Source organism: Stenella coeruleoalba (genome assembly GCF_951394435.1).
Source record: "Stenella coeruleoalba genome assembly, chromosome: 8".
NCBI lineage: Eukaryota > Metazoa > Chordata > Mammalia > Artiodactyla > Delphinidae > Stenella > Stenella coeruleoalba.
In genome coordinates, this window is record NC_137154.1 from 99,481,317 (window position 1) to 99,509,148 (window position 27,832).

Consider the following 27,832-nt stretch of genomic DNA (forward strand, 5'->3'; position numbering starts at 1 on the left):
TAGTCTCTGAAAATTTAAGGAGATGTTTTTTTCCAGAGAGGATTTGTATTTTTTATTTTAGGAGCCTGGGATGCTACCAGCTGGGGGCCAATACCAATTTAATCCAGGAGTCTCAGGTTCAGCTCCCACACCTTGCCACTGGCACAAGTCTGGTCTTTCATCAGTGCTAATATAAACATTTGCCCTTGGGTAATCCACATTTTATGAGTGCTAAGAAGTCAGGACTCACCTTACACTTCTAAGCTTTTATATACGCTGCTCCTTCTGCCTGGAATATGTGTCCTTTTATCCTCCCCCCCATGCCCTATCTGATTAATCAATCTTTCTAAGACTAAGTTCAGGCTTGTTCTCCTCCAAGATACCTTTGCTGACGATCCCTAGTCTGGGTTAGATGCCGCTCTTACATGCCTCTATAGCACGCTGTATCTACCTGTCGTTGCATTTTCCACACTGTATTGTAATAATCTGTTTACTTATCTGTCTTCCTCCATGAGACTCTCTTTGGTAGGGGTCATGGCATAGTTATGCTGTTTCCCCAGTGTCGGGCACAGGGTGGATCATGGTAGATTAATACATGTCTGTTGAATAAATGAAAGACACCCGAATAAATGAATGAATGAATGAGTGAGTGATGATTTTGGAATGGACAATATGGGATTTCCAGAGAGGGTGAAGGATGATGGAGGGATGTGAGAAGAAAAGAGAAAAGGGAAATGACTGGTATTTTTAGGCTGTTTGTTTGTTCTCCTTGATTAAGTGGAATAAAGTTGTCACTTTATTTCATCAAAAGTTTATTGAGCATCCAGTATGTGCTAGGCACTCTGCTAGATGCCAGTAATACAAAGATGAAGATCAAAATGAAACATAAACAAAACCACTCCCCCCTCACCCCATTTAAGGCAGATTTGGCTTGAGCCTGGGAAGCCGGCCCCTCAGGGATGCAGAACCGGGGTTTGGAATACAACTTGCCTGCATCTCACCTTAATCTTCACCCTTGCCTCTCAAGGCTGACCAGCATGTACCCATCTCCAAGTCCTGCATCTTCCACCTGCCTGAACAACTTTCCCCTGCATGCATTATCTCCTTCTAGATGAGGCACCTGGGGAAGTGAGGGGAGCAGTTCTGGCTAAGGAAGGGGAGCTGCAAAGGCACACCTGCTCAGAGGAGCCTGCAGAAGTGCATAGGGGCAGGGAGCTGGGAAGGGCATGAAGTCCAGGTAAGAGCAGAGGGGACCAACAAGAAATGTTGTTGCCCTTGGGGCTGGGACAAAACTGGCCCCAGTGTGGAGTGGTGGGGAACAGGGACCTTGAGAGTCGCTCTGTGGGATGGTGCAGAGTCGGAGCAGGAGCTTAGGAAGTTAAGGAGGGACCAGGGATGCACTAGAGGCCTCAGGGGAGAGAGGTCAGAACACAGCGAGGGACTTCTTCTCTTTCAGCTTTTTAATTGCGCTCTCTCTTCGCACGGTAGATTACTGTTCCTACAAACTGTTCAAGAGGCGGCGGCATGGGCGTGGCCTGGCTACACAGTGGACCAACCTCTCGGTACTCTGCTGTTTGTGTGACTGAGGAGTCTGCCCTTGTCCTGTCTCCTGGGACCTGAGCATCTGGGAGCAGGCCAGGTGAGAGGCCAGAGGCCAAGGGTTCCATCATGTCTCCAAGACATGCTGGGGAGCAATAAGCCTCCTCCTCCCCCTACCATTTTTGGGGAGAGTGGAACTTCATCCTCTTACAGCTGGAGGAAGCCCAACAACTTTCCGGGGGATAATGATTGTTTGAAAGGCTTGTTTTGGACAAAGCCAGGGAGAAGCCATAGGTATGAGGGGTCAAAAGACAGATCTTCACTTGATTTAGCCTTCTGGGCCTGAAGAATGAGTGAGAAGCCCCTTCTCTATGGAACAGAGATGGAAAGAATGCCGGGCACGCCGCTGAGGGAGGCTTTGGGAGGAGGCCAAGCGTGGGAGGCTTGAATCCTTTGCTCTTGCTAGAACCCCGGTAGCGGGGCAACGGAATGTATTGTACTTGAGCTCCTCCTTCACCAACTGGTAGGTACCGAGGTACCATATGCCTGAGAAGGGTGCTCCAAAGTACTGCCTTCACAATGATTCGCTGGATGCTGAGAACAGCCCTCTGTACACCCAGTAAAGGGCATTGGACTTCCCCTTAGTTTAGGACAGTTGTACGTTTGAGGCAAGTGGCCTCTCTAATCTGGGCTTGCCAAAAAAGTTCCCCAGGAATCAGGAGTTTGTTCGGAGGGAAGGGGAATGGGTGGGAAGCGTGAGGGCGCCCTAGGAAGGGCATAGGATAGTCAAGGGGGTTAGGTTACTGATGTTAGTTTCCATAAGCCCCTCCGGGGATTGGGCCGTAAATTTAATAATCTATATGGTCCTAAGAGGGCACAACCCACACCCACTGAGAACACAACTAAAGAGCCGGGAGCAAACGTAACCCGGTTTCACCACCTGATCCACCGTCCGCCTTCCCGCCGCGTCCCCCATCTGCGCATGCTCACAATCGTCCACGTGCCGGAACCCTAGCGCTGAGTGAGGACCTCCATCTCCCCTCGCCCCTCGCCCCTCGCCCCTGGCGGGCTGCTGCCCCGCTGCCCTGCCCTCCCCCGGGCCGCGGGCAGCAGTGCGCGGGCGCCTCCCGGGGGGTCCCGAGGAGGCTCAGGCGCTGATCTCCACCGGGCCGGCCTCGTCTTGCTCGCGGATCAGGTGCACGCCGCCCACAGTCCGCAGTGTGCGCGAGGCGCTGCGCGAGCGGCCGGGCGAGCTCGGGGCCCGGGGCGGCGACGTGTGCGTCCGGCCCGTGGCGGGGGAGCGCGCTGGAGAGCGCGGATAGCGGCGGGCAGAGCGGCTGGGCAGCCCCGGCGAGCGGCCCGGCACGGCAGGCGACACGGAGTAGCCGGGCGGGCCGGGCTCAGTCGCGCTCCGAGGCTCCGGGGCGGGGTTCTCCTCGGGCTCCGGGGAGTCCTGCAAGGACACGTGCCGCGAGGGGTCAGCGGACAGCCGGCCAGGGCTGGGAGCGCGCCTGCTGTTCCAGGGCGCTGGGAATACCGAGGTGGAGGGGACATAGTTCCCTCCACACTCCGACTGCCTGGAGGGCTGCAGGCGTAGGTCTGTTTTTGCTTGCAACACAGGACACTTGATGTGGTGCCTGGCACATAATAGGTGCTCATTAAATGTTGAAATGCATTAGTTTGAGTGCTTTGTCCACTTACTCTGCACCTTCCACCTGCCTTGGACAGCATGGGACAGAGTTGGTTTATGGAATAGTAGGGAAATCACCAGAGACAGTGTCCAAAGACCTGGGTTTGAAGCCTAGATTTGCCACTGATTTACTTGTTTGATCCTGGGCAAGTCATTTCACCCCTGTCAGCCGTATTTTTCTCATCTCTAAAGTGGGGATGACACAAATATTTCTTAGGGTTATTCTGAGTCCTAGAAAGGTATATCTATATGGTATGGCTACGTAATACCAGAACATGGTAAGGGCTGGTGGAGTGTTAGTGGGGCGCCCAGCCCGAAGCTGCTCACCTTGTCCTTCAGGATGTAGAGTGCCATGGGGTTCTTCCGCTCCTGCTCTCCACTCCGTGGGAGGGTGTCTGCTGCACGGAGCAAAGAATGGGGTGGCTGGCCCAGGTACAGAACCCTTTCCACCAGCCAGCACCTACACTCTTTGCTTCCCGATGGCCACGTAAGGCCATCGGGAAGCCAGCCTCCACCAAATGGTCTGGAATACCTGAGGTCCTACCTTGGCCGCTCCTCTCCCTGCTCTGCAGTCTTCGTGCAGTTGGTGCAGGAAGGGGCCCTGCAGAGCTGGCTTCCTTGTCGCCCATTTCGGCCTTTTCCCAGCAGCTTACTGATCTGAGTGAAGATGGGACGGGTGAGTGCGTGGCTGGGAGCTCACCTTCTGCTTTCAGGCGGTCATCATTCTGATCCATATATTCCAGGGAGTTTTGCTTCTCCAGCTTCCTCTTCTTCCTGCAAATCAACCCAGCACCCTGTGAACAGAGCTGTCGAGTGTGAGCAGGAGAAGTTCTGGGGGCGAGGACACTGGGGGGATCTGATGGCCACAAACGAGGCCTTGTAACAAGAAGACGGGCTGAGTGCGGTGGGAGGGGGAGTAGTCCAGAGCTTTGGGATGCATCCCATCTAGGTTTGCCTCCTGAGTCCGTCCCTAGCATTGTGACTGTGGGCTAGTCATCTAACTAATCCGAGTCTCGGGTCGTTGTCTGTAAGCTGCAGATAATCACATTTAAAGGTAACACCCTAACCACAAACACAGTGCCTGGCTCACAAAAGGTGCCGTGTAAGTGAAACCAGTATTCATCGTGCTGGGGTTGTCAGGGTTGTGAGCACAGAATGCAGTGGTAAGATGGATCTCCCGGCAAGAGGTGCGGAGCCCTGGGAGGAAAGGCGTTTAAAGAGACGAAGGAAAAACAGAGCTTGGGGCTGGGATGGGTTGAAGGATTCAGGTGCTCAGGGAGAGGAACTTGGAGAGTTACCCAGACTTTCTGGACGGTTTCCAGCAGGCACAGACTGTCACCAAGGTCACAAGGAGGAAGATGCCTCCTGTGGACAAGATTATGTAGAGGGAGCTTCTTCCTAGGGAGAGAGAGGCAGAGAGTGGGGAGAGACTTCAGAGGGGGCAGGAGGTGTGGTGAGGAGAGCTTCCTGCGGCCGAAGAAATAGAAAAGGAACCCCAGGCAGCATGGCTGGCCAGTGGTGGACCTTGCCCAGAGCTCACTTCCTACCTGTGGCTGTCCTCCAGGGAGAGCTGGCCCATCTCTGCCTCTCTCCCCCTCCAGTGGCACTCTGTCTGGGAAGTCCTTAGCCTCTCATGGGCACCTGCCTCTCAGGGCTTTGAGTCCCAAGGGAGGGCAGCGGGAGACTCACTGTATACGGTGATCTTGACGGGCAGGCTGCGGCCCTGGCTGATGGGGTTCTCCACCACACAGCTGTACAGGTCGTCGTCCTCCATGAGCACGCGGGTGATGGTGAGCACCTTTTGGTCGGGGGACAGGAGCATCCGCGAGTCGTTGAGGAGGGGCTTGCCGTCCTTCAGCCATGTGTAGCTGGGCTTGGTGCCGTTCTCGTGCGAGCAGTTCAGGGTAAAGGCCTCGCTGAGCTCCAGCACCGTGGTCGAAGCCACTAACACCTGGGGCCTCGAAATGGGCACTGAGCCCGGGGGTGGGGGGAGCCTGTGAGCCACAGGCCAAAAGCATCTCCCTTCCCCTTCTTAACTGCCTACCTTCCAACTCAGTCTGCAGTATTGAGAGATCGTCACTCCAGCTCTTTACCACCATCCATCCACCCATCCATCCATCCATCCACTCACTCATCTATTTACCCACTATTTATTGAGCACATACTGAGCACAGGGAGTACAATGCCAAACAAGACAGCTATGGTCCCTGCCCTCGTGGACCTTCCCTTCCCTTCTTCCCACATACCTTTCCAAGATGTCTTAAACTGACCCAGCCTGGAAGATATTTTAGTTGGGCTAAGCTTAGGTCGAAATAGGTTCAAATATTGGCTCTACCACTTACTAGCTGCCTGAACTTATGCCCCAGTTTCCTCATCTGCAAAATGGGGTCCATGATATTAGCTACCCCTAGATTATTATGAGCATTACATGAGTCAATATAGGCAAAGCACTTACAATCGTTTCTGGCACGTAGTAAGCGCTGTATACGTGTTAGCTATGGCCTGTCTGCCAGCCTCTAACATTCCAGTTGGCTCACTCCCAAGCGGCTTTTGTGTAGCTTTTCCTGGGGTCTAGCTAATATACTGGGTGGACGTGGCCCCAGTTCCAGTCACCAGTCCCGCCTCCTTCCCTGCCAGAGACTTTACCATCTACAGTGAGGTTGATGGTCTTCTCTCCAGTGAAGGTGTCATCGGTGATAGAGATCTCAACCTCATAGGTGCCCTCGTCGGCCAGCTGCAGGTCGCTGAGAAGCAGGGAGCCGTTTTCAAAGAGGCGGATGCGGTCTCGGTAGTCGGGCCGCAGGGTACCGATGACCTCTGTGCCGATGGACTGAACCACGGTCACTGGCTTGTCCCGCTTCAGCTGCCACTTGACAACGGGTTTGTCACTGCTGGTGCTGCTGTACTGCACAGAAAGCAGGGCCGCCTTCCCCACTGTGCCATGGATCAGGCGCACCGGGCTGGTGATGTTCACCGCCTCCAGGGGCTCTGTGGACAGAGACCCACGAGGTGAGGGCAGCGTCAGGCCCTGGCTCCTAACGTCACTCCCATCTTCGAGTCCTCTGGTCTCTCCATGCCTCACCCTTCTGAACCCTTCACTCCCTGTCAGTCCTTCCTTCTTACCCTTCCACTGTAGCTCTGGCCCCTCTGCTCCCCTGTCATCCCTCACACCCATCCCTTTGCCCTCAATCCTTCTTCAATCTGGACCTCTGCCTCTGGAGGTTTTCCCTATTGCCTTCCTCTTGAGGAAGATTCCAGGTAACCCATACCTTATGTGGCCCATTTATGGAAATATGTATTGAGACTCCCCATGTGCCAGGCACTGTTCTATGTCCCCAGGATATATCAGTGAGCAAAACTGACAAACATCCCTACCCCCTGAAGCTTATAGGTCATTAGACCCTAGAGTGAATTTGTCAGATTTTCTCCTTAATTGGGCATTGGGAAAGTGAGGGATGGAGAAAGCATGGAAATGTAGATTCCCAAAGAAAGGAGGGTGTCATGAGACAGTGCCAGTAGAGGGCAAGTTTAGGGGCCTGAGGACAACTGGACAACTCTCCGGTCATACCAAGAGCCTCCCCTATCCTTGTCCCAGCTGCACGTAGCATCATACTAGGTCTGCCCAGGGCAGAACAGTCGTGGAGATTCACCCAAACTCCAGCCCAATTTGCATCCCCTATGGAAGAGGGATTTGGGACAGGTCAAGCAAAGAGCTTGGAGTCAGAAGACCTTGTAAGATTGGGCTCCACTGCTTACTGGCTGTGAGAATTTGGGCAAGTCATCCTTCTAGGCCTCACTCTTCTCTTTTAGAAAATAAGGATGATAACAATAACAAGAGCAAGTGTCTTCTCCAGTTCACAGTGCAAAAGCATGATATGTATGTCAGTTACTGTGGTGTAGGGGAGAGAACACAGGATTGAGCATGAGAGATCGGGGCCCTATTGTTGACTTAGGACCTGGGAGAAGTTGCTTGTCTGTTCAGGGCTCAGATTTCCCACAGGTCAAATGAGTGGTAACGAGATGGTCTCATGGTTTGTTCCAGCCCTGTAGTTAGTTCTGGGATTTTACCATCTTGTCCGATGGCAGCCCCATCCAGAGACACATCTCACATTTCAGAGATCTCTTAGGAACTTTGGGGCCTGAACACTTGCTGCTCGTTGGCCTTGTACCTGGCCTTGCAGAGCAATACAGCCACCTGAGGGAGGGGTCTTCTGGAGAGGATGTCAGCTAGGAACAGGACTGAGTTTAGCTGAATAGACACATACGTGTCAGGTTCTCCGTTCCTCTGCATCCCCAGGTGCTTCCTTTGACTGTCATTGCCTCTGAAGTTCCCTCCTTCCTTCTCACCCCTGTTTCCCACTCTGCTACTGCTGCAGTGTAGATTAGGGGAAGGTGAGCTGTACCTTTCCAATCCCTATTCCTCTCCTTGTACCTCGAGGACCTAGACCAAACCAGGAGGCAATGGAACTAAAAGGTTAGCTGTGGAGAGCGAAGCAAATTTTTTTTTTTTCTTGCGGTACGCGGGCCTCTCACCACTGTGGTCTCTCCCGTTGCAGAGCACAGGCTCCGGACGCGCAGGCTCAGCAGCCATGGCTCACGGGCCCAGCCGCTCCGCGACATGTGGGATCTTCCCGGACCGGGGCACAAACCCGTGTCCCCTGCATCGGCAGGCGGACTCTCAACCACTGCGCCACCAGGGAAGCCCGAAGCAAATTTAATTTAAAAACATATCCAGTCCATTTAGGGAGCAAATGCATTGTTAAGTAATGAGCTTATCATCTATGGAAGTGGTCAAGGAAACACCAATTGACTCTTCTTTCACCTCACTGTGCTTCCATTTCCTCCTCTGAATAGTGAGGTGGTGGGACCAGATGATCTCTAGGGGCCTTCTCCACCCTGACATTCTATGATCCATCACCTGTCAAGGATGTTACAATCATAAAACCTTAAGCATGGAAGAAACTACCTTAATGATGAAAGCCACCATATGTATGACTATTATATACTTGTTGACTATTATATACTTGTTACTGAGAGGAGTCTCAATTGGCAGGAGTTAGAATGGACAAAATCAACTATTTTCAAAATTTTTAAATTAAAGTATTTTTGTTCCCACAAAACCTTATGGAAATTGAAAAGAAATGAAATTTAGTTCTAGTTCATCTGATTTGGTTCAAGAGGTGGTGAGGACCAGAGCCCTGTCCTCCCCAGTACCTCGGGGTGCTGCTAGGAATCCTTATGGCTCTGTGTATCAGGCTGAAATCGTTTGGCTACATGATCCTTAAGATTTCTCCAGCTCTTAGTTTCTGTGATAATTTAGATGGGATTTCCTGCCTCGCATCTGCTAGCCCGGAGATGGAAACAACCTAAGTGTCCATCATTGGATGAATGGATAAAGAAGATGTGGCACATATATACAATGGAATATTACTCAGCCATAAAAAGAAACGAAATTGAGCTATTTGTAATGAGGTGGATAGACCTAGAGTCTGTCATACAGAGTGAAGTAAGTCAGAAAGAAAAAGACAAATACCGTATGCTAACACATATATATGGAATTTAAGAAAAAAAAATGTCATGAAGAACCTAGGGGTAAGACAGGAATAAAGACACAGACCTACTAGAGAATGGACTTGAGGATATGGGGAGGGGGAAGGGTAAGCTGTGACAAAGCGAGAGAGAGGCATGGACATATATACACTACCAAACGTAAGGTAGATAGCTAGTGGGAAGCAGCCGCATAGCACAGGGAGATCAGCTCGGTGCTTTGTGACTGCCTGGAGGGGTGGGATAGGGAGGGTGGGAGGGAGGGAGACGCAAGAGGGAAGAGGTATGGGAACATATGTATATATATAACTGATTCACTTTGTTGTAAAGCAGAAACTAACACACCATTGTAAAGTAATTATACTTCAATAAAGATGTTAAAAAAAAAAAAAAAGACAGCACCTACAATGTGAAGGTGATCTTAGGACTAAAAGGGTAGAAACCAGGCAAGGGACTTCTTCCTATTGGGTCGGTAGAGGATGGGCTGACTCTAGGATCCCAGAGAATAACATCTTGCAAATCAGATTATCTAGATTTATGGCATGCTGTGTTTATGTCTGTAAATAGTATCCTAGCCTCTAGAAAAGCCTTGTTTGAATGTTCCAGGAATAGGGCTGTGATGAATTTAGGAAAGACTCTTTAGGCCATATTAGGTTCAGAGCACTAGGTGTTACTTGCCTGAGGCTAGGTTGGTGATTGCTGTCATAAGGGAGTATGGCAAGGGATTAAGGTAAATCTCTGGGAGCCAGGGCCACATGGTCCAGCCCCCCTTTTAGTGCCAATCTTAAAAATACATTTCCCAGCCTCCCTTGCAATTAATTATGATACTACTGAGTTCTAGCCAATAATACTAGTAAAAGTTGTAGACACCATTTACAGGCTGATTTAGAAAAACCTCCCTCCTTTTCTTTTTTCATCCTCTACCTAAAAGAAATGAAGATAAATCTCAGACTGACCATGGGAAACACATGTCAAAGCTGATAGCACTCCATCAGCTTGGTGCCTGAAAAACCTCACGGAACAGTCTTTCCTCACCCCAGGCCTAGCTCGAACCCGTGTACCCCTGCATTGGCAGACGGATTCTTAACCACTGTGCCACCAGGTAAGTCCCTAATGGTAACCTTTTAACTGGCATATCCAATGGGCTCTTTCAGGTCCTTATTATACTGGGCTCCTTGATACATTTGATGATGATTGTCCGGGAAACTCCCAACTCCCTTCACTTTCTGGATACCACAGTCTCCCAGGTCTCCCTCTGTGTCTCTGATTGTTCCTTCTGGGTCTCCTCAGTGGGCTTTATTCTCTGCCTTCCTCTGCAAATCTTGGGGTTCCTCAATGTTCCATATTTAGCTCATTTTCTCCTCCAAGGTAATATTTATTCATTATCCTTGTTTTAAATCTCACCTCTTGGCTGACAGTTTCCAAATCCTTCTCTCCAACCCTCCAGCTTTAGGTTATTCAACATTTTCCCACAAAAGTCCCATAGGCGTTTCAACCTCAACGTGAGCGCAACACTAGCTATCATATCGCCCAACCTTGCCCCATTTTTAAAATTTATGGTTTCACACAGAAACCCTACCTCCTTCTCTAGATCGTTTCACTTCCTATAAATCACTAGGTCCTGACTTTCCCTCCAAAATATTATCTGAACATCCCTCACTCCCTCTCTCTTTATTCTAATTCCAGCCCAGGTCATTTCTCTCCTGAACTATTGCAATAGCCTCGCTATGGTTTGACTTGTGTCCCCTAAAATTCATATCTTGAAGTCCTAACCCCAAGTATCTCAGAATGTGACCTTATTTTGCCGTGTGGTCATTGCCAAGGTAATAAGCTGAGGTCATGCTGGAGTGGGGTGGGCCTCTAATCGAAGATGACTGGTGTCCTTTTAAAAAGGAGAAATTTGGATATACACACAAGCACAGGGAGAATGCCATGTGAAGATTAAAGTTAATCTGTCACAGCCAAGGAACTCCCAGAAGCCAGCAGAGAGCGCTGGAACAGAACCTTCCCGAGGGCCTTCAGAGGGAGCGCAGCCTTGCCAGCACCTTGATCTGGAACTTTTAGCCTCCAGAGCTGTGAGACAATACATTTCTGCTGTTGAAGCCACCCAGTCTATGGTTCCAGCAAATGGATACAGGCTTCCTTTCCTATCTTGCTTGCCTGTAGTTTCACCTCCAATGCCTCACTGGAGAGTGAGGGATCTGAGCTATACTCTGGCCCTGCTGGTTCCCAGATTAAAAACCATTCAATGTCCTCCCCCGCTCCCATTGTTTGCAAATTATATTACAGTTTCCTTAGCAGGGTTTACCAGACTCACCTAACTCCACCCACACTTTCTTCTCCAGCAGCGGTGACTGACTGGGCTGCTCCTAACATGTGATACCATTTCAAGCTGTTGACCTTGGCGCATTTTCCCAACTATAATGCTCACTCCCACACCTATCTGTTTTTCTCATCTTTTAAAATTCAGTGCAGACATTCCCAGGAAACCTCCCCTGATATTCCCCCACTCCCATTCTGTACCACCAGCGCCAGCTTCCTGATGGGGTAGGTGACCTCTCTCTGATTCTTGGAACCCTCTGCCTCTCTGACTCATAGTAGTTTCTGCATTTTATTAAAATGATGTCTGCATCTTATTTGCCCCACTAAATTGTGAATTCCTAGGCTCTCTGGAATAGTGTGTGTGTGTGTGTGTGCGTGCGTGTGCGCACATAAGCACATGTATTTCAAATAAGATCATTTCTCCAAGAAGTTGGTAGGGGGAGGTAGGTGTCTATGGCGTGTGTGTTACGCATAGGTTGGTGTTACTCTCCCAAACCAGGAGGCTTATTATCTCCAAAGCTTCTTTCATCTCCCTTGTTATTTTACACTCAGAGAAGCCAGGGTGGCGGCTGGGGAGACACAAAACCAAGATTTCCCCACCCCTCCAAGGCCCACCATAGTCCCTCGGAAAGAATGCCGGACTGGCCCACGCCAACAAGACATCCCATCAGAAACAGCTCATTGCCCTCCATCTAATGTACTGAATGCCGTGGGAGCTGCAAAGTCATGCAGGCTCTGGGGGATGGGGGGCAGGGGCCGGGCAGGAGGCACACAGAATGAAGAAATACATTCAACACGAATGCCTGAATTCACTGAGATGCTTCCCACGGTGGCTAAGCATTCTCCCCTCCTCCCACCCCAAAGGCATTCTGGCCCTCAGCTCTCCCCTCCCTCTCCTTCGAAAGCCCCGGGTCCCTTCTCCAGACCCTGTCTTACCCTCTGGTCTCCTACCTGTCTGGATCAGAAGCAGGTAGAGAAAAGGAGTGAGGCGCAGGGCATTGAAGGCTCTGGACAGGGCTTCCCTTTCTCTCTTCATTTTGGGTGGCGTTCTCCAGCTCTGGTGCACACAATTAGCATGATTTCTCCACTCTGGGCACGTCCCTTTGTACCACTCGGAGTTTCTCTGCCCGAACACAACCCTGCCAAGTTCTCTCTGAATACACAGAGCTCTGTGTGTTGCTGGACTTGTTCTTTCCTCTCTTTCAGACCTGGCATTTTCTAGTTTCAAAGCCCTACATCCCGGGTTCGGAGGAGAGTATCTGCTTGGGAGATAATCTCCAGCACAGGGTTCAGTCTGATGGGTCCCAGCAGCCTAGCAGTTCTTTGCCGGCCTGTGCTGAGCCCCACTGCCAGGGGGAGATGAGGATTTGGGCTCAATGAATGGACTGGGCCGGGACACACACTAAATTGGACCTTGTGTGTCCCAACCTGTCCTGTCTCCACCTCACGCTCCCTGTTCCTGCGAAGGAGGGTGTGCGCCAGGGACACGCCTCAATAAGCTCTGAAAATGGAGGGAGAGGAGCTTTTCAAAAGCTGGGGGATGAGAGATTCCAGAAACTGCTGAAGAAATGGAAAACTCCTGTTCCACCCCAAAGAAAGAAGATTGGAATATGGCTTGAATTCTATTATTTTCATACCTGTCCTGGTGCTGCTTGGGCTTCTCTCTCTATCATAGAATCACGTAGATGCTGGGGACCTTTCTCCAGAAGCTACTCTGCTCATTCCCCAGCCTCCAGCCCATTTCCTAGAACATGTCAGAACAAAGACGAAGGTAATAGCCCAAGAGCCTGGGGTTCTGTCACCAGCTACAGCCCAGCCGTTTCCTCAAGTCTTGAGGTGTGATGAAGAGAGACATCCCAGCTCTACCCTGACCCTTCATTACCACGTCCACATCCTCTCCTGAGGGGCGTCAGTGGAATGTATGCTTGCTAACTGTGTGATCTGGGGATGGGTGTGCAACGTTGTTAATTCTCCAATTTTACATCTGTAAAAGGGGGAGAAACAGTAGCTTTCTTGTAGAAATTGTTGAGAGGATTGATGAAGATTTAGTATGGTAGGGTACCTAGAAAATTCTTTGTTGGAGAGGTGAGATATATATATATATATATATATATATATATATATATATATTTTTTTTTTTTTTTTTTTTTGGCGATATGCGGGCCTCTCACTGTTGTGGCCTCTCCCGTTGCGGAGCACAGGCTCCGGACGCACAGGCTCAGCGGCCATGGCTCACAGGCCCAGCCGCTCCGCGGCATGTGGGATCCTCCCGGACCGGGGCATGAACCCGTGTCCCCTGCATCAGCAGGCGGACTCTCAACCACTGCGCCACCAGGGAAGCCCCAGAGGTGATATTTTAAACTTTAAGAAAAAACTGCCTCTTCTTCTTTTCCATTACTTTAGGGATCTTTATATCTTGGTGAGACCAAAGTTTACAAGTTCCCCTCTTGATTGTCTCTAACGCTGACCTTAGTTTTGTAAGTTCAGTAGCTATCTCTCAAAGTATTCTTTTTACATACTGGAGACAGCTTGTGTAAGCCAGGTTTCTAGAACTGAAGATTGAGTGCATGGTCCATCTGAGCCAAAGGATGGGGAGGAGAGGTGGGAAGCATTGCTTTTGAACTTCACAGAGGAACTCCAAAAATATTCTGAAATACACAAGTCAGATTTTTTTCCTTTTGCATCTTTATGGTTGTGACTTTTTCCTACCCAGCTCAAGGCGCTTGTCTGCCTCTGGTAGAGTTAATGGTGTTTCAGCATGAATACAATGAAAAAGAGAAAGGCAATATTCAGCTTCTGACATCGAAAATAGTATTTTAGAGTCAGTAGCAAGACGAAAGGCTTGAAAGCCAGTGTTTGTAAGGTACAGAAGGATATTTTAATTTCTTTTATCTGCTCCTTTGATGTATCACAGAGCAGGCTGTGGACCAGGTCATAGCGTTCTTCTATAGTTGTATACAAATGGCCTCTTTTGCCTGTGATGGTTAGGTCCAGAGGCTTATTGTCTGAGGTAAAAGGATATGATGTTCAGGAAATAGAAAGCCTGAACTCTGCCTTTTTCATCCTGAAGGACTGTGGAAAGCGAGCTGTGATAGAGGGAGACCTGGGCAGGATCTAAGTTCTCCACACCCCCTCCAGGGATGAACCTTAGGCTCTTTACACCCACGCAGAATACGAAGGTGCCCCAAAGTGGCCACATGTTCCCTTGAGGGGACCCAGAGGTACTGGAGGGTAAAGCACCAATAGAGGGCAGAACAGGGAGCAAAGGGGCCGCACTGTGCAGGTGACAGCTGGGCCACCAACCGCCCCTCAGACCAGAGAGCAACCTAGACTTGTGCAGAGACCAGTGGGAGTCCTGAGAAGGCCACACAGGTCCCCGGACACCATCTCCCGCCTTGCCACAAGGACCCCTAAGCCACCCTAACCCTTCTCAGAGAAGAGCTGGGTTTGGGGAAGAAACTGGAAAGGCTGATCCAATCAGAGACTGAGCTACCTCAAGAGAATGTTCAGGTGGTTGGGTTAGACTGAGTTTACCAGGATGGACTGACTTTTGGTTTTCCTCTGCTGCCCTGGGCGGGGGAGTGGGGTGGGGGTGGGAGGCTCACATGGGAGACCCCGGCAGCTGCAAAGGCGCAAAGGCACACTGTGCCTTTGCACAACTGAGTGTACGAGGAGCAATTCTGCAATCCTGCTTCAGGTGTTTTAAGATGAGTAGCCCTACAGAAGCGTATATCATCTGCTTCTGTGCTTTTCTCATCTCAAGAACAGAGAGTTCTTGGATTGAAGTACTGTGTCTTATTGGCCTCTGTAGCCCTACTGTGTAACACAGGGCGGGGCACATAGTAGGCGCTCAGCAGACAGTTGCTGACTATTGAATGGGCGAAAACTTGTGGTGGGTCGGGGGACCTCTCTAGCAGCTGGTGGAGTGGAGGGCGACTGTGAGGGGGATTGGGCGAGAGGAATGACAGCAGGGAGGGCACCAAACAGCAACTGCAGATGACAGAGCGATGTGTGAGCACACATGCGGCACCCCTTCTGGAATTCCCAGAAGTAACTGGGATTCACTTTGAGGCGGGCCACCGATCCAATAGGCAATGGGTGACAGAAACATAAGGTAACAGTCCAGCCAACTTAGTCTCACACACAACACGTACCGGTGATCTCACCTGTCTGAGCTGACCTTGTTTTATCCTTCCATGCATTCCTTGGGTTTTTCCCTGTGGGTGTGTCTGTTCCAGCTAATTGTTGATGATTCAGACTGGGGTTTTTGTTTTTTTGTCTTTCGTTCTTTTCTTTTGGTACGGATATCCTGATTATATATATATTACTTTTCTTTAGCTCTGAAGAGGGTTGTCCCCCTGGGGATCAGAAAACATGGTTACTGTGGCCATCTCCTCATTAGCCTGGGAGACTCTCCAGGGCAGGGGCTGTAATTCCTCATTCTTATGTGTCTCCTCCCAGGGAGGAGCTCTGAGCTCTGCATAACACGGCTATTAAACAATGTGGAGACACACTGCTTGACTGACGGCATCCAAGGCCTGTGCCCTTTCCTCCTCTGAGCACTTCAGCAGATGCATTTCCGCGGGCATCGTCCTCTCCTGAGCAGCTCGGCCGGTCCTCTTGGCCCTCCGGCTGCACACAGGTGCTTCAGGCCACTCTCATTTGGCACCCGCTCTGGGGCTCCGGGATTCCGACCCTCCCCTCCCCTGCATGCATGGCAGCCCTGGCCTGCTGTACTCAGGACGCTATGCTGAGCACCCAGGCAGTGGCCCTGCAGCTCAGAATGGAAACCTCCCCCAATACACACACACACACACACACACACACACACACACACACACACACACGAATGACGTATAGATAAGTAGGTTTTAATAACCCTACCATTAGATTTAAGAATGTCCCTGCCCACTTGGCCTCTTCTCCTGTCTCCAGGCTGCATGAAGAATGCTCTGGCACCGATACTACTGGAGAGGTTTGGTCCTTGCTAATACCATAACATCAGTGGGGATTTTTATATTTAGCATCCTCCCCCTCCTTCCCTTCATTCACTTCCTGTTATCAACTGAGTCAAATCTGTCTCCTCCACTAAATTGTAATTAACCTTTGGTAGCAGAATGAAAAATAATCTAACAAATGGCACCCAAATTCCTCTTATAGAGTAAATTGTCTTCAGCAAGAAAAATATCTAGATACGCCACATGGAGTGGAAGGTAAGGTCTGAAGCAAAAGGCGTCAAGACACAAAAAGATAAACTCCTGTGCAATAGAAATAAACAGGAATTGGGGATGGAGAAAGAGCAGAGAGGAGAGACGTGAGGGGCCGGGGTGAGGAAACAACAAGGGGCAGGCAGCTGAAAACAACTGAAGAACAACTTGCATTGTTACACTATAAAACCCTTTCTCCTCTGTCTTCTTCAAAACTCTAAGAAAAGTTTCCTGTACACAAATTGCAGTATGTGTGTGTGCGCTTCTAGCTGATAGAATATGGCAAAGGTGATAGGGTAGCCACTCCCTTGGTTAGATTATGTTATATAAGACTTAGCAGACCAGAGAGAGAGAGAGAGAGAGAGAGAGAGAGAGAGAGATGGTCCTGCTGACTCTGAAGAAGTCAACTGCCCTGTTGTGAAACAGCCTCGTGGCAAGGAAATGCTGGTGGCTCTAGGAGCCGAGAGCTACCCTCAGCTAAAAGCTGGCAAGAAAATAGGAACCTCAGTACTACAGGCACAAGGAACTGAATTCTTCCAATGACTACATGAGCTTGGAAGAGGACCTTGAGCTTCAGAAAGGAATGCAAACCAGCTGACACCTTAACTGAAGTCTGATGACACCTTGAGCAGAAAATCCAGCTAAGCTGTACCCGACCCACAGAAACTGTAAAAAAAATAAATGTATGTTGTTTTAAGCTGCTAAATTTGTGGCAATTAGTTATGCAGCATAGAAAACTAATACGGGTGTGTGTGTCTGCGTGTGTGTGTTTACACACTGAGACAAAGGATGGAGTTCTAGGTCTGCATCAAGGTGGGCAGGAGTACAGCACATATAGAACAGTGAAATGATCTCTAAAGGGACTAATTCAGGTGAAGCAGGAGTTTGGAGTCAGAGATAGTGCTGAGAACTTAGGCCTTCAGAAATTTGGAGAAATACTGGTATCTTAGTCTGGGTTGCCCCAGAGGCAGACTCCAAGGCAAGAAGCTAAATAGTTTATTTGAAAGGTGATCCCAGCAAAACCAGGTAGGATATTGGGGGAATGAGAGATGGAAGGGAAGGAAGCCAATGAAGGTTGCACATCAAGCAATTTACTACCGTGGACAGCTAGAGCTTAATCCTGTGGGAAATAATGAAGAATAAGCCTCAGAATTATCCCAACCCAAGGGGCAAGGGAGCTGGGATATTTATCCACCGACTGCCATCAGATATGGGTTGAAGGCTGCTTCTCCGGGGTAAGAAGTTAATTCCCCTGACCTTGCAGGAAGGTATCCTGTCCAAACCTTCTCCCCTTCTCTAACTGCTCTCAAAGTGTGTGTGTGTGTGTTTGTGTGTGTGTGTGTGTGTGTGTGTGTGTGTGTGTGTGTGTGTGTGTACTGTCAGGCACTTTGTATCTATTTGTTCATTTAATTCTCCCAGTACCTCCTTTTCAGTAGATATTATCACCTCATTTTACAAACAAGAGAGACTAAAACTTCAAGAAGTTAGCAATTTGCTGAGGTCATATAGTTACTAAGTGGCAGAACCTGGATTAGAAACCCAGGTTAGTTGCTAACAAAGCTGAGGCTCCCGACCACCTCTCTGGGTCACCAGTTGGAAGTCCAAATCCTGGTCTAACCCTTTACCCCCAGCACCCACCCTCTGACTAAGCCCCAGGATGTAAGGTGGACCTCTCTGCCCACTCCTGGTGCCCTCTCTTGTTGCTGAAGTTATTTTCAATTCTTTGTTCCATAAACCTATATGTGAATGGTGCCAGAGCTGTCCCTACCATCAGTTCAATTTGCCAGAAAGGAGGGAGAGGGAGGACGGAGATTTGTGGAGCTGCTGTGCGTTGCCTGGGAACGAGGAATTTGTGTGAGGTTTTGAGTTGAGACAAGGCAGGGCCCTGCTGCTCCAGCAACCAGCGAACCAGGGACAGATTGGCCAGCTCTCTCTGGAACAAAACAAGCTTTCTGTGGGCCTGGAGAGTGAGGAATGGCCCTCCCCAAGGACATTTCTTCTTTCCTTTTTCTTTTTAAAGTTCCCCACCTTTGGCTCGCTTCTGAGAAACACCATATATGAACAGAGATGGGGGTCAAAAGGCTCCCTGTGCCCTCCCTGGGGCCTTCATCCTGAATGTTGGTTTTGCTGCCTGTGAGTTCAGTGAATGTGAGGGGACGCCTGGAAGAAAAGCGTTCTACAGATACGGTGTCTCAAAAAGGCGTGGGGTTTACTAGCAGAAACAATGTGATCCTGCAACAGCATGGGGTCCAGATTTCCATAAGCCAGGGAGGAGGTGCTCCCAGTTCCAAAGTGGAAAACTTGAAAACATCAACGTGTTTTATGCTGAGAGTCAATATTTGATTTCTGAATAGAATTCCCACCCCCTCAGAAACTGAGAGGAACTCAGGCTTGTGTCCACGGTCGATGAACGTGCCCTATTCAGCAACTCTCCAGAGGAACAAAGAGGAGACGTGAATTGGTATTAAAGCGTGGAGAGATCCAGCTTCGTTGACCTATTTGAGATGTGGCGAGGACATTCTAGAAAACATCTCTGGATTTCTGTTCATGTAAAGCTTCAGTGCTCAAAGAAAAACAGGTTGAAAAATCATGGGGAAGCCACAAATTACCCCCAACTCATGAATGGCTTCATTTTTTCTTTTCTCCTAGATCCTCAGATGGTGTCCTCCCACCAACCTTGTCAGGAACGGGTTTGGTCCCATCCTCCCTCTCCCGCCCTCCTCCCAAAGAGGGAGGCACAGAAATGGAAATCAGCTGGCCAGCATCTAATAACTGCCTACTGTGTGAAGAGCACTGTGTTCCAGACTTTAGTAAGAGGAGTGGGATGTGGGGAAGGGTGTCACATTCAAAAGTAACAGAAAACACAATCCTTGCCTAGGTGCTTAACTCTAGTTGCGAGAGATGCATCTATATCTATAATACTGTTGATAATATATTTGCATTGCCCCTTACAAATTGTCTTTATTTTTACTATTTTATTTATTTGGCTGTGCCGGGTCTTAGTTGTGGCGTGCAGGATCTTCAGTTGCAGCACGCAGGATCTAGTTCCCTGACCAGGGGTTGAAGCCAGGCGCCCTGCATTGGGAGCACGGAGTCTTAACCACTGGACCACCAGGGAAGTCCCCCAATAAAGGGATTTATTATCTTATATAACCAGAGTCCTAAATAAGGGCATCTCTGTAACTTGTAAAAGTAAGTGGCTCAGCAATGTTATCAAGGATCCAGGTCCTTTCTGTCTTGCTATCTACCAGTCCCAGCTTCTTTTTTCATCGTACTTATCACCATTTGAGACAATATGACGTAGGGGTTAACACAGACTCTGAAGCCAAACTCCCTGAGTCTGAAATCTGGCTACCACGTTACTAGGTGTTGAGTTAAACTACTCAATCTCTCAGTTTCCGTATCTGTAAAATGGGGATGATTATTATAGTATTACCTACCTCAGAGGGTTGACTTGAGGATTGAATGAGTTGCTGTGAGGATTAAATATGTAAAATGCTTAAGCAACCTAAATGCCCATAGACAGACAGCGGATAAAGAAGGTGTGGCACACACATACAATGGAACACCACTCAGCTGCAAAAAGGAACAAAATTGGGCCACCTGTAGAGACCCGGATGGACCCAGAGACTGCCATAGAGTGAAGCAAGTCAGAAAAACAAACATTGTATGTCAACGCATATATGTGGAATCTAGAAAAATGGCACAGATGAAATAGAGGCTTGCAAGGCAGAAATAGAGACACAGATGCAAGGCTTGCAAGGCAGAAGTAGAGACACAGACGTAGAGAACAAACGCATGGACGCCAAGGGGGGAAAGTGGTGGGGAGGGGCATTGAATTGGGAGATTGGGATCAACACATACACACCAATATGCATAAAATAGACAAGTAACAAGAACCTGCTGTCTAAAAAAACAAATAATAAAAATCAAAAAAAAACTATAGGCTTAGCAGGGCCTTCTAAAAATAAATAAATATGTAAAATGTTTGAAACACCTACCCTAGTTCTAGTTCATTCCTCAGGCTCAGCTGTATCCTGGAGACATTCCTGTATCCTTTTAATAAATTCTCCTTTCTCGTTTAAACCCTTCATTTCTGGGGTTCTCCACGGGGCTCCCTGCCATCAACAAATTGTCTTTTAGAATATGGTCTTATTTAATCTTCTAACAACTTTATGTGGTAAGAATTTTTTCCCGAGGGACATGAAGCTCAGAGAGGTTAAGTAACCTGCTCAAAGTCACACAGTTTATATGTCAGCATAGTGCAGATTCAGCTTGTGCTTCTTGGACTAGTGTTCACATACTACACTCCTGAAAGAGGTTGCCTCCACTCAGGCCCAGAAGTAAAAAGTGGGTGGAAAAAAGCAAGGCTCTGAGACAAGATATGAGATGAGGAAGGATAAAGGTGAGCAACAGGGACTTAAAAAAAAACAAACTAAAAACTTAGTCAACGAGAGAATGATTGGGTCCCCAGTGGTGAGTCTGGGGACACTAAGAAGATGAATTTATGATACATGGGATTCAACATAGGGAGAGACAAGGTTTTTTTTTTTTAAATTTTATGTATTTTTGGGCTGCGTTGGGTCTTCGTTGTTGCACTTGGGCTTTCTCTAGTTGTGGTGAGCGGGGGCTACTCTTCATTTTGGTGCAGGGACTTCTCATTGCAGTGGCTTCTCTTGCTGCGGAGCACGGGCTCTAGTTGCGCAGGCTTCAGTAGTTGCGGCACGTGGGCTCAGTAGTTGTGGCGCACGGGTTTAGCTGCTCCAGCATGTGGGATCTTCCTGGACCAGGGATCAAATCTGTGTCCCCTGCATTGGCAGGCAGATTCTTAACCACTGCACCACCAGGGAAGTCCTGAGACAAGGTTTCTTAAAAGAAGGCCCCAACTAAGATAGTAGGAAGGTGGCCTTGAAGACAGGCCAAAATGTTCACCCCTTGTTATAGTACTTTTAGGGTCCAGGTCTGTCTCGTTTACAGATCCTTACCAGAGTTAGCCCTCCAGGATTCTGCATCTGGTTTGCTGCCCATCAAGCTAAAGAATGTGATTCGTCAAGATTTTTTGGTTGTAAGTGACAGAAGTTCAACTTCAACTGTTTGAAGCCCAAAAGGAGGAATTTCTTGCACCATGTAACAAAATTTCGGAGGGAACCAGAATAATTGGGAATGAGATACTTAAAAGCCATGGCAGTTATCTCTCATCTCTCTTGCTTATGTCTTGGTGTCAGCTTCATTCTCATAAACCTTCTAACGCTTTTTGAGGGGGGCCGTCGTTGCCAGTCAGTCTAAGGTATCAGTGCTGCCCAATATAACTTCTGCATCTGTGCTGGTAAGCACAGCAGCTGTTAGCCACACGTGGCTATTGAGAACTCCACATGTGGCTAGTAGGACTGAGGAACTGAATTATAAATTTTATCTAATTTTAATTAACTTGAAATTAAACAGCTTCATGTAGCTAGTGGTTAACACATTGGACCGTGCGGCTTGTTATCCACGGAGGAGGAGAATTTTGACGAAGCTAGTTAAAAAAAACTTAGTGGAGGACTGTGGCTGGTGCGGAATAGGTCACAGACACAGCTCTGTATCAGTCACAATAGTCAGGAGGATAGAATACTATCCCAGGCTGGGCCATGTGCCCAACCATGTGCAGACAAATCAGTCTGCTAGGCGGAAGAGATGACTTCTGTGTTGCTTCTTAAAAAAAAAAAAATTAGCAAGCATTTATTGAAAACCTGTTCTATATTACACATTTCACATATATTACCTTCATTTTCACAAAAAAGTCCTGAAAGGTCAATTGTTCCACCCATATTGTAGATGAAGAAACAAAGATGCAGATTATGTGACTTGACCATAAATAGTAAATTGCAGAGTCAGAATATAAATCCAGGTTTGTTTCCAAAGTCTCTGTTCTCTGCACTATAATATGCTGTCTCTAGAGATTTGGGATATAGAAAATGAGACTATTAATAGTGGATAATTATAACAATCATAGAAGAACACACAAAATGAATGACTTGGTTTTGTCCAAATAGTTATCTTGAGTGCCTACTTATTCTATAAAACATTTTTGAAATTGCTTTTAGATCCTACAACATATTTTTTAAAGTACCTTTAGTGATTGCAATTTTTATATTTTAGAAGTACATTTTCTAAAACAGTAAAAATATGGTGAATAATATTGGTAACAATTTATTAATAGATAAAATCATTTTGGTCCTAACTAACTATTGTGTTAAGGCAAAGTCTCTTATCTTCATGAAGCTTCTTTGGCTTCAAAGAACAGATACCCCAGGGAAGGTACCACCAGAGGAGAGGCACATCACAAGGATCTCGAATTGGAGAGCTCAAACGCTGAAGCAGCTCCTGGAACCAGTTTTTGTGGGTAGCTCAGAATCTTCTGCTTTTCTGCTTCATCCTCCTACATTTACCAATTGCCTCCCTCTACTTTGCTCATCTCAGGGCTCTCTCTGTTACAAACAATGTAAAACCTAATGCAAATTGGCATTCACGATAAACAACTTTCTTGGCTCACATATTTTGAAAGTCTAGAGGTGAGGTAACCTTGAGACTTAGCTTAATCCAGAGGCTCAAAAGTGTCAACAGGGAATAGCAAGGACTTTAAACTGTGGTTTGATGGAAAAAGAATAATGATAAGGATTGTCTATGTGTTTTTACACTGGGAAGTACGTGGCCTCAGAGCTGTTAGTGCCTTGGTCCCTGAGGCCTAACAACAGTCAGAGGGGGGTTGTAGGTGGGTTCTCCAGGAAGCAGACTCTAAGACTCAAGTTCAGGATGTTTATCAGGGAGTGCGCTGGAGATTGGCACCTGTGGAAGGGAGGAGGAGGAAGCAGGAAGAGGCACAGGAAGAGGCTGAGCTGTGATGTAGGTTGGACCACCTCAGCCAAGCCCACCGGGAGCTCTAAAGCTGAAATGATGGCTCATTGGCGTTGTTCCAAGTTAGGCAGAAACCGCCAGGCCTTTACATCGCCAGACCCACCGGTCTCAGGATGCGGCTGCTCCTCAGAGGGTGAGGCTGCTCTCTGAAGCTGAGGCTGTCCCTGAAGGAGTCGACAGCTCAAGGGACTACAACATTCTCAGAAGCTGGGCCAACAAGTCCTTCCTTGAAGGGAGATCTGGGAAGCGCATCTCTGTGTCCATCCAAGATGAATATTTGGTAATGAGGAGGACAATGAAATTCTTGTTAATTTTTTTTTTATCACTCACCAACAGAAAGGGGAAAGACTTCTGCATCCATGACAAATTAGAGAATTTTTTGCAAAGATCAGTACAGCAGGTGCCACTGAGACAACCAGAACGATCTGCTATTAGTGCCACATACAATGAAATGCTGCTGCAGAAACTTATCGTGCACAGGCAAGCAGAAGAACCCTCATCAATTATTCCAGTTAGAAGGGTTATTCTGTGAGGTGGGTAAGGAGGAGGAGGAACAAAGAGAACTTTCAGGAAACATCCCAGAACATTGGCTGTTAGCCCTGGGGAATCCTGCTTACATTTGGGAAAGAGAGTGGAAGAGGGTACGACTCAGCTGCCTGAGGATCCCGATATCCAGATCCCATGAGAGTGGGAACAGGCAGCTTTCCCACTTCCAGAGAGGTTCTCCTTAGGATGGGCCCTTAGGACGAACAGGTTACCAAGTTTTCTAATTTGTTACAGGTGGGGGGTGTCAGTCAGCCACAAATAGGACAGTGACGACCAAGCAGCACATTTCTGAGTTCTGTGTGGGGTGGACCACTGCCAGAGACCCAGTGACTCAGGGCTTTGTGCAGAGATGGCCAGGGATCCCCCAGCCACACACATCAGAGATCATCAGCCCAATGAAGAGTGCTCTGGAGTAGGGCCGCAAGCCTGCTGCCAGCAATACCCATTCGAGTTTCTGAAGAAGATAGACAGTTCTAAGCAAACAGTTCCCTTGCTGAGAAACAAACTCTGGCCATACAGAAGATAAGCCTTGAGAAAACGTCAGAAAATGGGTGCAGGGCCCAAGATGTGATCTCTCTAGACATACGAGAGTATATATTCATATGAAGCCACTGGCACAGCAGCTAGTGGGAGGCACAGACCTGAGGTAGAGGGTTAGAGACAGCAAGGAGCTACCTAATAACACTTCTTCTGAGTGTGTGTGTGTGTGTGTGTGTGTGTATGTATGGAGGTGTACAAATCAATCTCCCTCTGGCCCTCTCCAGTGGTATGTTCTTCTCCTCACCCTTCTGGGTGGATGTGGGATGGGTTTCCTTCTTGTTACTTGATTACTCAGTGCTATTTACAAACCATTTATTTTTTATTTTATTATTTATAAAAAGGGAGCTCCTTTTTTTCTCAGCTTCACCTCTTGCTTTGAATCTGATGTTAGACTACGTCACTCGCTACTTTCCAGGCTACACTCATCTACCTCCAGGTCTTTTCCTGAAATTCCTTGAAGACTGTTGCTCCTGGCTCTCGCCAACACTCTTCTGGTCATGTATCTTGGTGATTTCCACAACCTCAGGAATAATCCATCCAGTGCTCTTGCCCTCATTTCTATGACCTCTTCTCCAGTAATCTTGTTCTCCTACTCCCTCCCTTGGTCATACCATAAACTTTGACAGTACCAATATCTGCAGTTTCAAGCATCCCACTCTTGGATCACCACCTCTTATTTTTTCAGTGCATTCCTTCTAGTATCCTGCTCTAACAAACCTTAGATCCCCACTGGAGCCTACAATCTCTTGATCCTACAACCTTTACAAGGTCCCTTACCCACTTGTTATCCTTTCCCATATTATCTATCTTAAATTCCATGGTCAGTCATTTAATCACTCCCTTGCGCTCAACATTAACTCTCTTGCCCCTTTCTTGTCTGAGAGTAATAGTTTGGTAAAACCTCAACCCTGGTTAAAAGTAAAATTTCTACCTATGGCTATGCCTGTAACCATGAAACTGAAGGAAAACACTCAACCATGCTGACTAGTCTCACTTTAAATTCATAATCATGAACCTCACATGGGTCCTTAAGGCTGTCTGGCAATTGTACATGTTTCTAGTTCATACTTCTACTCTCCTGGATGACTATTTTATACCTTCTTCAAACCTCCAACGCCTCTTCCTCTATTTTATTAATTGATGAACTTGCTTTCTATTTGTATTAGTTATCTCTCTCTGTGTAACAAATTACCTCAGAATCTAGCATCTGAAAACAACAAATATTAACTCATACAGTTTCTGGCTGGGTCGTCTGTCTCAGGGTCTCTTATGAGATTGCAGTCAAGTTGTTGGCCAAGACTATATAGCCTCTGAAGACCTGACTGGGGCTGGAGGATCCACTTCCAAGATCATTCACCTGGCTGTTAGCAGGAGCCTTGAGTTCTTTGCCATGTGGGCCTTTTCACGTGACTTCCCATGACATAAATGGCTTCCCCCAGAGGAAGTGATCTGAGTGAGAGCAAGAGTAAGAGATGGAAAGAATCAGAGTGCATGCTGGAGAGAGAGAGAGAGAGAGAGAGAAAGAGAGAGAGAGAGCGAGAGAGCGCACACACAATAGAGAAAGAGAGAGAGGACACAGTGTCTTCTATAACCTCATCTCTGAAGTGACATACCACCCCTTCTGCCATATTCTATCTGTCACACAGACCAACTCTGGTACAGTGTGAAAGGGGACTACACAGGGTGTGAATACCAGCAGGTGGGGATCATCAGAGGCCATCTTGTAGGCTGGCGACAATTCTGTTTTACAGAGAAAACAGAGGAATCAGAAAAAACTTCCCACTGCCATATTACCCAATTACCAGTATATATTCTATTTTCACTGCTAGTGTTATAATGAACTCTCTCTCTCCTGCTATCTAAGACCAATCCTTCCAATTGTTCACTAGATCCTGTTCCCACTTGCCCACTTAAGGACATAGATACAAAAATTCTCCTCTCTCTCTCCTGCGTTGTCAGTTTTCTTTTCTTTACTGGACAATTCCCATCAACAAAACATATGTGCTGCAATATTAAAGAATCCTCCTATGATCCTATCTCTCCTTTCAGCTACGCATTTCTCTGTGTCCCTTTACAATAAAATTCATTGAAAGAATTGTCTAAAATGACTGTCTCCAGTTCTTCCTCACCCTCTCTTTTAAGTCTACCCCATCAGGCTTTTGCTCTCAAACTACTCTAAAAATACCGCTCTTATAAAAGTCATCTATGACCTCTATATTGTTAGATCCAATGGTAAATTCTCAGTCCTCATCCTATTTGACCTAACAGCAGAGTTTAACATAGGCAGTTGGTTCTCTTAAACAAAACACATTCTTCACTTGGCTTTCAAGGTATCACACCCTCCTGGTTTTCTTCCTTAGCTTACTGGCTGATCCTTCCCAATCTCTTTGCATTTCCCTTTTCTTTCCAGGCTTTTAATGTTGGAAAACCCCAGGGTCAGTTTCTCAGCCAGGCAGGCACCCACACTGGAGTGATTGTACTTGCTGTTCCTTTTGCCTGGAACACTCTTTTGGAAAACTCTCCGGTGAAAATTAAAGTAGCTTGTTCCATTACCTCATGGAATTTTGCATTGGAGTCTTTGCTCAAAAGTACCTCAGTGAAGTGTTCTCTGGTCATCCTATCTAAAATTGCATCTCCCCTACCCCCCAACAGACTTTTTTTTTTTTTTTTGGTACGCGGGCCTCTCACCACCGCGGCCCCTCCCGTTGCGGCGCACAGACTCCCGACACGCAGGCTCAGCGGCCACGGCCCACGGGCCCGGCCGCTCCGACGCACGTGGGATTCTCCCGGACCAGGGCACGAACCCGTGTCCCCCGCATCGGCAGGCGGACCCGCAACCACTGCGCCACCAGGGAAGCCCCCAACACACTTTTAATCCTCTTCCTCGGCTTTTACTCTACAATGCTTATCAGCACCAGACACATTTGTTTACTTATTCATTAGTCTATTTGGTTACTTCTCATTGTCAATTCCATGAACAAGGGATATATGTCTATTTTGTTCACTGCTATATATTTCCAGTGCCTAGAACAGTGGTGGTATATAAAAATCTCTCAATTATATATTACACGAACGAATGGGTATTCCACATGGATAATAGCGAAGTGTCCGAGAATTATAGCAAAGCTTGGAAGCAGACAGGGAGACCACTCACGAGGCTGCGATGTTTATATATAAGAACAGGTATGAAAGAGCTCCGTTAACGTAGCGAGGTGTACAAACATCAGTATGATTTACTGTTGGCTTAGTTCGTTCCTCAAGAAAGCCCTGCCAGGCCCGCCTTCTCCCATCCTTTTCCCGTGCTTCCCTCAATTGGTCCCCTGCCCTGCCCAATCAGCTCTTCGGCCCAACATACTTCTTTTCCTGAAGGATGTGGGATGGTCCCAGCGCCGGGACACGCGAGGCACGGCCAGTGTGCGACACTTCCGCCCGCCTGTTACCCAGCGCCCACGCGGACTCACCCGTGCCCCACCAGTTCCACGCGCGTTTATAGGTCCCGCCCATACAGCGAGACAAAGCGGAAGTGACGAACCTCTGGAGCGCGAAACCCCGCCCCTCACGCCTTTCC

The 27,832-nt window shown here is 48.0% G+C and overlaps 1 protein-coding gene across 4 annotated transcripts; it reads right to left on the reverse strand.

Annotated features, from left to right (window-relative positions):
* Positions 1 to 2,665: 2,665 nt before the first annotated feature.
* On the reverse strand, positions 2,666 to 27,826 carry HEPACAM (hepatic and glial cell adhesion molecule; the record flags this gene model as incomplete). Of its 4 annotated transcripts, none has more annotated exons than XM_079928821.1 (7): positions 27,726 to 27,826; positions 5,855 to 6,196; positions 4,898 to 5,179; positions 4,507 to 4,606; positions 3,753 to 3,982; positions 3,536 to 3,606; positions 2,666 to 2,971 (listed from the first exon to the last, which is right to left on the reverse strand). In XM_079928821.1, exons 1-7 carry the CDS (start codon positions 27,766 to 27,768, stop codon positions 2,666 to 2,668), a joined length of 1,374 nt encoding a protein of 457 aa, XP_079784947.1. In that variant the 5' UTR covers positions 27,769 to 27,826. The 4 variants fall into 4 exon arrangements, with proteins under 4 accessions (XP_079784947.1, XP_079784946.1, XP_079784949.1 ...); XM_079928820.1 differs by having other exon boundaries at positions 3,741 to 3,982; XM_079928823.1 differs by lacking the exon at positions 27,726 to 27,826 and adding an exon at positions 12,029 to 12,179.
* Positions 27,827 to 27,832: the final 6 nt, after the last annotated feature.